Source organism: Ochotona princeps, chromosome 22 (genome assembly GCF_030435755.1).
Source record: "Ochotona princeps isolate mOchPri1 chromosome 22, mOchPri1.hap1, whole genome shotgun sequence".
Taxonomy (NCBI): Eukaryota; Metazoa; Chordata; class Mammalia; order Lagomorpha; family Ochotonidae; genus Ochotona; species Ochotona princeps.
Genome location: NC_080853.1, coordinates 19,010,907 through 19,022,909, shown reverse-complemented (window position 1 = coordinate 19,022,909; position 12,003 = coordinate 19,010,907). Strand labels below are relative to the sequence as shown.

General features: G+C 62.7%; 1 protein-coding gene across 1 annotated transcript in view; it reads right to left on the bottom strand.

The window, feature by feature from the left end:
• The window catches only part of NOL4L (nucleolar protein 4 like), a 108,620-nt gene extending 98,856 nt beyond the window's left edge, over positions 1-9,764 (bottom strand). Inside the window, exon 1 of the mRNA XM_004585718.2 lies at positions 9,261-9,764. Within this exon, the coding sequence (XP_004585775.1) occupies positions 9,261-9,581 (321 nt within the window). The 5' untranslated portion in view covers positions 9,582-9,764. The remainder of the gene's footprint in view (positions 1-9,260) is intronic.
• Between the last annotated feature and the right edge of the window lie 2,239 nt (positions 9,765-12,003).

Sequence of the window (12,003 nt, the reverse complement as noted above, 5' to 3'; positions counted from 1 at the left end):
GGCCAGGGTCCCAGCCTCAGCATACACATTCCCACAGGCTGGTCTACAGTAAGCACCACGCCGGCCGGCTGTGGGAAGGACCCCGTGTCTCCCTGTACATTTCCCCAGCCCAGGGAAGCCGAGAAAATGATGAGTCATGCAGCCAAGTGCAGGCCTCCCTGGAGCCTGCCTTGGGGCCCCCGGCTGGGTGGGGATGAGTCTGGGCTGGGACTAGGGGCTCTGTGAATACCACAACGCCCAAGCTGATCCCCCACACCAGGCCTGAGTCACCAGGTCTCCTCCATGGCTTCCCCCTCCCACAGCCACTCACCCCGCGGACACCTCACAGTGCTCCCAGGTACTGTTTCCTGGGATGCAGGATTCCCCTCTGTCCACCTGCAATACTGGCTGAGCCAGCCCCACCATGACCCCAGCTGGTGGAGCACTGCCTGCCTGCCTGCCGTTTCCCTGCTCTAGGGCACATCCCCCTCTTGCAACAACGACAACACCCCAGGGCTCCTTCTTGGCCAAGCCTGACCCCATTCCCTCCCCTCCCACCAGCCGTTAGCTTTCCATAGCCAGACACCAGCTCAGCTCCCACGTGGCTTCTAGAGCTTTCTCTCCTCTACTCTCCTCCCTCTCACCCAGCCCAGTGTCACTAGCCCCGCCCAACAGTGGTTCCCCAGCCTTCGCGGCCACCGACTGTCCCCCCACATGCTACGGGACCTGATGCCCAGGCAGTCAGCCCAGGCTCTAGCTGGCACGACCTGCCACACCCAGGCCACCTCCTCGCTGCCACCCAGACTCCCACTCTCCCTCCTCGTGTTCTGCTCTCACTGGACAATTCTCTCAGGCCTCCAAGGTCACTGCCCTGAGGACTTCATCAGCCTCCCTAGGGAAGGAGGGCTGTGTGCCAGGCAGCTGCTGAGGCCCTTGGAGTGCAGAACTGGACAGCCAGATCTCAGGCTCCTGCAGAGGCATCTGCCCACCCCCTTTCTGGTGGGGTACCCAGGGAGAAAGGGGCCCTCGGGATATAGCAAGGAGCCAAACAGACACGGGCTGCCTTGGCAAAACTCACAGCCTCACTGGGAGGCAGATCTGCAACCAGGGACACACCACGCCAGCGACTGATGAGGGCTTCAAAGGAAAAATGAAATTGAAGAAAGAGAGGGCCTTGGGGTCCCAAGGTAGTCCTGACTGGATATTCCAAGAGGACTTCTTTGAGGAGGTGGCAGTCGGGATGGAGCTAGCCATGCGGTGATCTGGGGGAAAGGGCATCCCAGGAGGCAGGACTGTGCAAACACCCTGGGGCAAGACTGTTGTGCAAAGCCAGTGTGGTTTAGTGTGACTAGCAGTGGACAGAGGAGGGAGGTGGGGGCAGCAGGCAGCCAGGGTCAGTGGAGGCTACCAGGAAGTGCAGGTGGGGGGCTGCCAGCAAGACTTTGGCTCCAGGGAGATGAGATCTTGAGGGCGTTATGAGCACAAGAGGGAGTGAACCCTTTTCTTTGCAAAGTGCCTTCTGGCATTCAGGGGGTGGCGCAGTGGAGTGGGAGCTTGGTGAAGAGGCTGAATGCCCCTCTAGTCATGGGCCAGCCTACAGCTAGAAAGAAGTGGCAGATGTGGTTATTATTTTTTTTTCATCTGCATTTTTATTGAAAAGGCAGAGAACTGCAGAGCAGCACCCATGCACCAACCAATTCCCTCTCCAGATGGCCACAGCAGTCAGAACTGGGCCAGCCCGAAGTCAGGGGCCAAGAACTCTATCCAGGTCTCACATGTGGGTGGCGGGGACCCAAGCACTTGAGTCATCACCTGCTGCCTGCCAGGGTACATGTTAACAGGGAGCTGGAATTGGAAACAGAGCCGGGCTCAAACCAACTATGGGATGCAGGTGCCTCAATCGGCCGCTTAATCACCAAGTCAGACGCCTGCCCCGAGATGTATTTGTGAAGGGAGAACCAACAGGATTTGCAAACGGGTTGGCTGGGATGCAAAGGAAGGGACAAGAAGAGGAGTTAAGAATGACTGTGGCCCAAGGAAGGGACAAGACACAGCTGCTGGGATACAGGGGTCAGTGGAGGGAGCGAATGAATGAATGAATGAATGAGCCAGGGTTGGAAGCAGACTTGGTTCAGAACCAGTGCTGGGGCTCAGGAAGCAGGTTTCTTCCCTCTGCCTTAGTTTCCCCACAACTGCAGCAAAGCGGCCCAGGGCCCTGGGTGGCCATAAAAACGGAATGCTAAATAAAAAAAATTTTAAAAATTTAAAAAAAACCCCAAAACAAACAAACAAACACAAAAAAAAAACGGAATGCTAAGCAAGTCAGACCAAGAGAGGAGAAAGGGCTGGCCCAGCCACCTGTCTGCCCCAGCCACCCAAGCATGCAGCCACCACTGGGATGGGAGGGGGACAGCTGGGTGGGTAGGAGGGTTGCCTCTAGCTCAGGTGAGGAGTACCATGAGCCTGGCTTGGGCCATGATCCACCCCTCAGTCCCCCACAGCCCACTGTGGACCCAGCCTCCATGCCCAGGGCACCAATGGGTAGTGGCTCTGGAACCTTGCACTGGCTACCCGCAGCGGCCTCAGGGAGGATTCGTGGCTCTCCAGCACACGTTCTCATCCACCTCCCAGAATCCAGGGATGAGAATAGGGTGGAAGGCCTGCTCAGACACCTGCCCAAGGGAGGCGGCCATGGCCAACACTGGCAGAGATGTCACAGTTATCAGCTTCCCTGCCAAGCAGCAGAGTGAGGCTGGGCCCTTTGGGGACAGGGAGGGTGAGAGGCTCAGCCATCTACTCGGCAGATGCCTGCCAGGTCTTGCTGAAGCACCCACCCCTCCAGCAAACTTCCTTCACCTCTGGCACAGGTGTGTGGGGAGGCGGGCTCAGAGGCAGGTGAGAGCACGGGAAACTTCCCTGAGTAATTCCTTGAGACAGAGCAGGCAGCAAGACCCTGAGGCCTCAAACCCACTCTCATCCTCACCAAGCCTTCTCTGGTCATCACTGTAATGTTTCCCAGGCCTCAGTGGCCTTGGAATTTCAGACGACGCAGATACCAGCTTCAGAGCCGTCATCGCCACTGCCCACCTGCTACGTGGCCAGCCAGGTCTGGGCTGGCAGCGTTCTCTTCACTGTACTGTTTACAAGCCACAATGCTTTTCCTCACCATCCCCACTTACTGGATGAGAAAACTAAGGCTCAGCAAGATCACACAGCCATGAGCATTGCCAAAGACTTGCCATATTGTTGGGGCTCTCTTTTATTCCTTTGGGAGGCAATGAAACAGAGACGGAAATGTTTCTACTCCCTGGAGAGTGGTCTCCAGCGGCATCAACAGCCAGGTCTCCCACCTAGGCAGCAGCGATTCTTGGAGTCCACTTGCTACCTGCCAAGATACATGTTAACAGGGATCTAGAGCTGCAGACAAGAGCTGGAACTCGAACCAGGTAATCTGATATAGAATGCGGGCATCCCCGAGTGGCATTTTAGCCACTGTGACAAATGCCCACCCCATTTAGCAGGCTCTGCATGCATTAAAGCATTAACTTGCACACCAGTTCTAAGATAGGGGGATGATAACACAGATCCATTTTATTGATGAGGAAATTGAGGCAAGGACAGAGTAGAGATTTGAACTGACAGCTCTGAGATTGCACGGCATGGACCCTTCACCCTTTTCTTGAGGCAGGTGGACTCAGAGAGCTTTGTCCTCCCAAGACCCCATCTTCACTGGTTCTCTGCAGCCCAGGGGCCAGGCCTGAAGTCCCTGCCAGTTAGTAGGGTGACCTTAACATGTTACCTAGACACCATTCTCAATGACAATTGGCTAAGAAGTGGACCTTGGGTGGAAGCCCATTTTCCAGACGAGCAAATTAAGACTTGGAAAAGACAGGTGGGCTATTTGGCTAGGGACAAGAGGCAAGGAAAAGGCTGTATTGGGACACAATCTGGGCCGGCTTGTTCCTTCAGGTCCAACACCTTCTCTCCCAGAATGACCCCTTGCCCCACTGGGGTGCCTGGCTCAGATTTTGGGGGATAGAAGGTAGGGCCAGAGCATCACTTAGGTTCACTCGCTCTTTCACACTCGCTGCTGCCAGCAACTGAGAGCCCAAAAATGACAAGTGCCACCGCAGCAGCAGCTCCGGTTGATGGGGTACAAGGCAGGACGCCCCTGTGAGCACACCCACACTGAGCTGCTTCACTCCCAGGCTGGTGCACCTGCAGCCACAGCCGTCGGCCAACGCCCACACCCCAGGTGCTCACACAGGCAATGGCAGCCTGCCCCCATCTGTGCACGCACACACTGTCCCGGCACAGCATAGACAGGTGTAGTCCCAGGCCCCTCACACCCACATATGCTCACACAGCCCTGCCTGACTCCATCACACAACCTCCATGGCCATGAGGTCCATGACAGAGCCACACCCCCACTCACCCCCACAGCCTGTAGTCCTCCCAGCACATCTTCAGGGTCCCCAAACACTCAGTCTCTTTAGGGAAGGACTTTCATACCAGGTCTGACCCAAGGGGAAAGAATGCATGCTGTCCCTGCTGCCCAGCAGAGTGGCCCAGGACCGCATTACCTGGCTCAGCTGTGCAGGCCTCCGGGGGCCCTAGGACCACATCCTCCGAATCACATAGGCTCTGCGAACACCAGGCCTGCCAGCGCTGCTCGATACAGTGCAGGTGAGATGGATGCCTGACTCCACCACCCTACCATCAGCCTTCTCCCCAGAGCTCCTCCCCACCCCACACCTGAGTGAGTCCCCCACCCCACAAGGCCCCCAAACATCTTGCATGACCCCAGGAATCAGCTTGTGAGCACAGACTTCTTGATCACAGTCTTCTAAACGAATTCAGGCTAAAATGGGATGGACTGAGAGCTTCTCACAGAGGGACTATGCTTTCCACTTGGATCAGGTTACAGGACACCTGGTGGCCAGCGGGAGCCAACTACAGAGTGGTACCCAGGCTCTCGGGGCCTGCCTGGAGCTGGGGAGGAGTTCTTATCCTCCCCAGTGCTCAGTCTACAGAATGGCACCATCACAACCCTGACCCTAGCTAGGCCACTGCGGTAGTTCCCCAGAACCTGGGCACACGGTAGGTGACCTCACGAATGGCCACTCTGGGGACAATTTGGAGAAAATCAGGAAGTCCTGAGGGATTCAACTAAAGGTCACAGCAAACACTGCTCTGTGTGAACCCAGAGGCTGCTTCCCGCCCAGCCCCGGGGCCGCAGGTGCCAAAGGTTGACACCGAAGCTCTGGGGATGCAGACTCGAGTCTGTGAACACTCTTGCCACAAAATGAGCACTGTGTGCAAAGCAGGAAAAGACCACCATTAGCCACTTTGGCCAGAGGAACACCTGAGGCCCGCCTCACAGGAGCCCCGCACAAGGAGCCAGATCCCACTGGGGGACTGCGTGCGGCTGGGCCTGGCAGGAGCCCAGACACGACCCAGCCCTGGCTTCCCTGGACAATGGAAAGTCCTCCTTGCTCACTTGCCCTCAGGCAGCCTGTTTTCCCATTCAGAGCCAGCAGGGTGGCATCATGAGTTAAGCCACCACCTACAATGCCCAGCGTCCACTATGGGAGGTGGGATAGGTGGACTAAGGACATCTTTCTCCAAACAGTCTTGGAGTTAGCAGCCGGAGCAGGGCCTGGCCATGGCCATCATCTACAGCCCTCATAGGTATCCCCCCCTCTCCTGGGACAGTCCCACTCTGAGAGGTGGGAGAGGCTAAATAGCCGGACAGAACCGGAGGATGTCGCCCAGGAGGCGGCTTGGCTCCGGGTGAGTCTAACTCTTCAGCAGGCTCTCCCCAGCCCAGCTTGTTCTGGTCATAAAAAGATCTTATCCCCTACCCAACAGCAGCACCACTGCCTGTGGCGGACTCCGCCCTCCTCCCAGGCAGCCCTGGGCCTCCACCTTCCAGTTCCTGTGATAACCTGCACAACACCGACCAACTTGCCTCTTCCCCACACTCAGGGCTTTCCGGCTCTCCTTGCCGCCCCGCCCTGTCCCCACAGGGACCCCAGCTGCAGGAGGCCCCCACAAAGTACAATCACCCCAGCTCCTCCCCCAGGCTCTCCTCTCCACCCTGGGCCATCCGGACAGATTAGGCCTTTGTCACACACACCCAGAAAAGCTCCAGGGCCAGATGGGACAGGACAAGTGGTGTCAGATCATCGACCTGCGGCCGGCCTGGGCCAGGGAAGGGCCCCCCCCACCACAGCACCACATATGGCTGTGGAGGGGGGAGCAGAGAGGCCCCTGCCGTGGGGGGGAGGGTAGGAAAGCACCGTGCCAGCGCCGTGGCCATTCTTGGGCTTGAGGACCTCAGGGACTGCATGCTGCTGGGACCAACACCAGACAAACCAATCCCCACATCCTGGTTCCCAGGGACTGTTCCGCCTACCTGCCCACCCCTGCATCTCCTAGACTTTGGTATCACATCCTCTACCCCCTGCCAGGCCAGCAGGGCACCAGGGAAGCAGGGTTGGCATCCCACCCAGGCTGGTAGCCCAGGGCCCACCACAGCGCTGTGCAAACTGAAGAGACGCCTAGGACAAAGGTGGGAGGCCCAATGACCTTCACCAAAACCCACCCAGGACAAAACTGCAGGATCTCTCCCAACTGACTCCAGCAACAATGACAACCTCAGCCACTTGTGCGTGTGTGCCTGTGTGCATGCACGTGTGCGTACAAGTACGTGTACACAGCAGGGCAGGGGATGTCCTCTGCACCTTTCTAAGACGGTCCTGTTCCGCCCTTCCCAGGGAGAGGCCACGGCCACAGCTGTCCCAGCATTCCCGGCAGGATTCCCTCCCCTGAGACCAGTGGGAAGGAAAACAGAACCCTGATAATACTAAGCCCCAAGACAGGGACATGGGGCTGGGCTGGCAAGACTGGGACACCTCCTGTTCTGACTGGCTGGGTGGGCGGCAGGTAACTAAGGGGCTCGCTGGGGACCAATGGGCTAGGCAAGTGGGGTCAAAGCATGGAGGAGTAGGTTACCTAGGGAGAGGCGTCTGTCCCCACCACTCCCTGCCCTGCCCTCCTGGAGGCCTGGGTCTCTTTTTTCTGCCTCCCAGGCAGGTGGTCCTTGGGGAAAACTTTATTATGGGTCTGAGTAACAGGGTGGAGGCTTATGGGGCTCCTGCTGCCAGGGGAGAAAAGAGCAGGTGAGTTCAGGGCCACCGGAGGGATGTCAAGTCACCAGCTGGGCTGGCAAGACCCTGAGCCCAAGCCTGTGCTCCCAATTCTGCATGTGCCCTGGACAGGGGGAGGGGCGCTCACGCTCACAGCTGTGTGGATCTCCCAGGCCTACACCCCATGGGAGAGGGCCACCCCCACCCAGAACCAGGGAGCCACCTACCAGGTCTGGCTCCAAGAGGCCCCCCCAGGCTAACTAAGGTCAGGCCAAGGCTTCAGCTCCTGGGATTCAAGATGAGGATGGGGGTGGGGGTGGGCACTGACCTGGGAAGCACTGAAGGTGGAAGGCAATAACACACGAAGGCGAACTGACCCGGCCACAGCCACACTCGGGCTCTGGAGGACCCAGGGGGCCACGGAGCTGGCAGGGTGGCAAGGACTGACCCAGGCTGGGCGCTGACCCATACGACCCACATGGGAAAGTGGGCACTGATTGCGGCTGGGGGAGGGGGTCTGGGTCTTTTGGGGGGGCAGGGCAGTGATGTGAGCTGAGGGCCCCACAGCCTCCCCCTCCGGGAAGCTGGCCCCAGCGCACCCCCTCGACCCGGCCCCCTGGCCTCCCGGTCCCGCCGGAGGCGGCGGCAGCGGCGCAGATGGGCTGCTGGCGGCCGCAACGGCGGCGGCGCGGTTATCAGCGCTCCTCGCAGATGGGCCGCCCGCCCTCGGCGCTCGCGGCTCCCCGCTCCCCGCGGCCTGCAGCCCCGTCCCCTGGGCGCGGGAGGGGGAGGCGCCTCCGACCCGCGCCCGGGCTCCCGCCTCCCCTCCCACGCGGCCCCCTTGCGCCCCGCGGGCCCGGCCCGGCGGCCGCCGGAGGGGGAGGGGGAGGGGACAAGTGCACTTTTCGTAACGACCGAATCAATTGTGTGTGAAGAGCCCGCTCCGGCCGGGGACAGGGCTGAACGCGGGGCGGGCGCGCCGGACGGGGGAGGAGCGCGGAGGGGGGAGCGAGGGCGGGAGGGAGGCCGGCGCGGGGCCGCCCCGCTCTCCGGCTCTCTCGCGCTCCGGCCCGCCGAGGCCAGGGAGGGAGCTGGGGGGCAGGGAGGGAGGCGAGCGTGGCCCGGCCGGGGGCGGGACGCACCAACCGAGGGTCTGGGCCCCGTAAAGTTCAAAGCTCAGCAGCACCCCGGGAGCGGCTGGGAGCCCCCCCAGCCCCCACCCTCTGCAGAACAATGAGGTCCCCGCGGGGGAGCCACGGGGCCCGCGCGGTACGCCCTCTCTAGGGCGCCCCGGGCCGGAGGGGACGCCCCCGCCCGGCCGCCGGCCTCCTCCCGCTCGGCTGCTGCGGTTCCCCGCCCCCTCCCCCGCGCCACCCCGCCCGGCCCCGGCCGGCCCCGGAGACGGGGAAGGGGAGGGGAGGGGAGGGGAGGCGATGGGGAGGTCAGGCCGCCCCCGTCCTGGGGAGGGGAGAGCCAGGGGCCCGGGGCGCGGAGGGGGCGCCCCACCCACCCGCAGAAGGTTTGCTCCTGCGCCAGGCTGCGGCTCCGGCCGCCCCTCCCCGGGGCTAACCCCGGGGTGGGGTCGGGGCGACAGTGCCCGGGCCGGTCCCCTCCCCAGGCGCAGGGAGGCCCGGCGGACTCCCTGTCCCGTGGCGGCTCCAGCCTCCACGCCACCACCACCCCCTCCCAGCCCGCGGCACCACCCTCCACACACACATACATACACACACACACACCGCCCAGCCGGCCCGGGGGCGGGAGCGCGAGGCGCCCGGGACAAGCAGCCCGGGGCGGGCGGGGGGTAGGGAGAGGCTCGGGCTACGGAGCAGCCGGCTGCTGGCGGGGGGGAGGGGACAGGAGGACGGAACACGCTGGGGTGAGCAGCCCGGGACAGCCCGCCCGACACGGCCACAGCCCGGGCAGCGGCGCAGAGCGGGGGCAGGGACGCCCCAAGCCGGAGCGCAGCCCAAGCGGCCGGGGCAAGGCGGACGCGCAGGGACGCGTGCGCCTCGGGAGGGCCAGACACACGGACAGCATGCGGGACACACGTTCAGACACACACCCACACCCCGCACACCGTCCCCCCCAGCGCGCCCCCGCCCGCCCGGAACCCGCCGCGCGCTCACTCACCGAGCCCGTCTTGACCGGCACATACACCACTTGGCCCATCTTGGGTTCCCGGCCGCTGCCCAGGCGGAAGCCCTTGGAGCGCACCCAGAACTGGAACTTGCCTTTCTCGCCGGCCGCGGGGCCGCTGCCCGCGCCGGTCCCACCGCCGCCCTGCAGGACCTCGGCGATCCGCTGGTATTTGCTGCGTGTCACCGTCTTGGTTTTGGCCGAGTCGCCGTAGGTGCGCAGGCACCAGTCCCGGAACTGGCGGCCCAGCTCCGAGTCCCCGGGGCTGCGCTCGCGCTCCCAGCCCCCGCGCAGCAGCAGCGTTGGCTTCGGCATCCTCCCGCCGCGCCCGGTGCCCTCGGGGGCGGGCCGGCCACCGGGCCGCCCGGTGCTGGGACGGCGCTGGGCTAGGTCGGGCCGGGGCGCACCGCGGCCGGGGCTGTCCCGCGGTGTAGCTCCGACGCGGCTGCCTGATGGGCGCGGGCGGCGGCCGGACGCGCGGGGCTGCGGCGCGCTCTGTCCTGCTCGGGCGGCGGCGGCGGCGGCGTTGGCGGCGGCGGCTCCGGCTCCGGCTCGCCTCCTGCTCCGCCTCCTCCTCCCCCCCGGCCGGGATGCAGGAGCGATGGAGGCAGCTCCGGGCCCGGAGGTGCAGAGGGGGCGGGCCGCCCCGCGGGCGGCCAGGGGAGGCGGGAGGCGGGGAGCGAGACCGAGCCTGGGCGCGGGCGGCGGTGGTGGCTGTCAGCTCGCGCCGCTCGTCCTGCTCCTGCTCGGCTCCCGCTGCCACTGCTCTTCCTCCTCCTCCTTCTCCTCCTCCTCCTCCCGCGCCCGCCTCCACCACGCCGCGGGATCCCACCTGTTAGAGCGGCACAGCCTTCGCTGCCGCCCGCCCCCCTCCCTCCCGCGTCGGCCCGCCGGGCCCAGCCCCCGCCCGGCCCGCCCCTGGGGGCGCAGGGCCCGCCGCACCCGCAGCCGCCGGGAGGGCAGGAGCCGCAGGCGCGCAGTGCCCAGCCCAGGGACCGCGTTCCATCTGGCGAGGCCGGCTGGAGCCTCTCAGGCTGTGCTGCGGCGGGACACGGCGGTCCCGCGGAGAGTCCGGCACGGGCCCCAGCCCAGCCTCTCGCGTCCCTGCCTCCCCGAGCCTCCCAGCCCGACCTCCCCTGGCCCGGGCCGCCTGACACGGGCTCTCCTCCCTCCCTTCCTCCCTCCCTTCCTCGTGCGTCCATCGTGTTCCCCCTGGGAAACCCCAAAGCCCAGTCCCTGGGCCCCCAAACTTCCTCTCCTTTTTCCTTACCTCGAATTCCCCGAAGTTTGGCCTGCGTGGCTGCTGTGCGCCCCCACCGCTCTTAGGCAGCCACAGGGCCCTGGGAAGTGGCATGGTGGCCGGTGGCCTGGCTTAAGAGAACCACCACAGCCTCCCGAGAGGAGCCTCAACTTGCCAATGAGACCCTCCAAGCAGACACCTAGGTGCACCTTGGACTGGAGGTGGCCCCACCAGCCTCCTCCCACCTGGGCAGATCTGACCTTGGCTGGAGCTAGCTCCCTTTCTCAATAAAATTACCTACATAAATACAGGCACAGGCCAATGGCCCAGGATGTTTGCCCTCCTTTTTCAAAAGGCGGGAGGAAATGCTTTGCTGCTCTCCCTGGCGTCCCCTGCGGGTCACCAGTGAGGGTACCGGGTGGGCAGGAAGGGACACGCACCCCTAAATGAGCCCCAGCCCTGGTGCTCAGGTCAGTGCTGCAGGCAACTTTGCAGCCCAACACCAGAGGCCCAGATTTCAGCCAGTGCAGGTTCATTTCCTCTCCTCCTCTCCCACAGTCCCCCCACCTGGGACCGCCTGTGTGTCACGCCCTGGCAGCTCTGAAAGGTGGTGGAGACCACCACCTTGTACAGATAAAGGGCTGGGACAAAGAGGGAGCCTGACCTGCTCAAGGTCATGGAGGAAGCAGGTGAGAGGTGGGTTTCCGGGCAGGTCTGTCTAGCTCCTGCTCCCACATCCCTCAGGGAGGCTTCCCCTGTCTCCTCCCCAACCCTGAGAAGGAACCCCTGGCTCTGGTGCACCTGCTTCCTCTGTCCCCCTGGGAGCCAGGTGCCCTGGGCCCACAGCTGACTCATCCCTGTATTTCAGAGCCCCGGCACAGCATCTGACACACAGTAGGTACCAGTAAACGGTGAAGGAACCCAGAGGTCTTCCAAGTCCCAGCCCCTCTCTCTGCATCTCACATAGGAGATTATTTTTAGACAATTTACATTTCTATGTTACTTTATATACACCAACAACTCGACAGTCATTTTTTCTCTTTCTCTTCCCAAGAGTTCTTTCTGGATACTTGCTGACGGCCTCCATGTAAAGAGATGATCAGAGAGGAGAAGGCACTGCCCCAAGACCACCCAGCTTGGGGAGAAGGGAGCAAGACTCATGTCCAGTTGGGAAGCCCAGGTCCTAGTGGCCCGGAGGCTTGCTCCCCAGGGCCTGGTCTATAGCGACACTTGATGTGCCCTTGACCTCTGGGACACTTGTCCTTCCAGCTGACTCCCGGCTTGAGAAACAGATGCCCGGCAATGATACCGGCTGCTCTCAATGTCTCCTCTGACTTAGGAGTTGGGGTCCTATCTCAGCACTAAGACACATTTCTCCTCTGGGTCTCTGCCTGTCTTTTGGGACCTCAGACTTAGCTGGCACTCTTCAGCTGCCTTCTGGCATGGCAGGAGCAATAGCAAGGGCAGACATGGGACTTCATTTGCCATGCCCCCCTT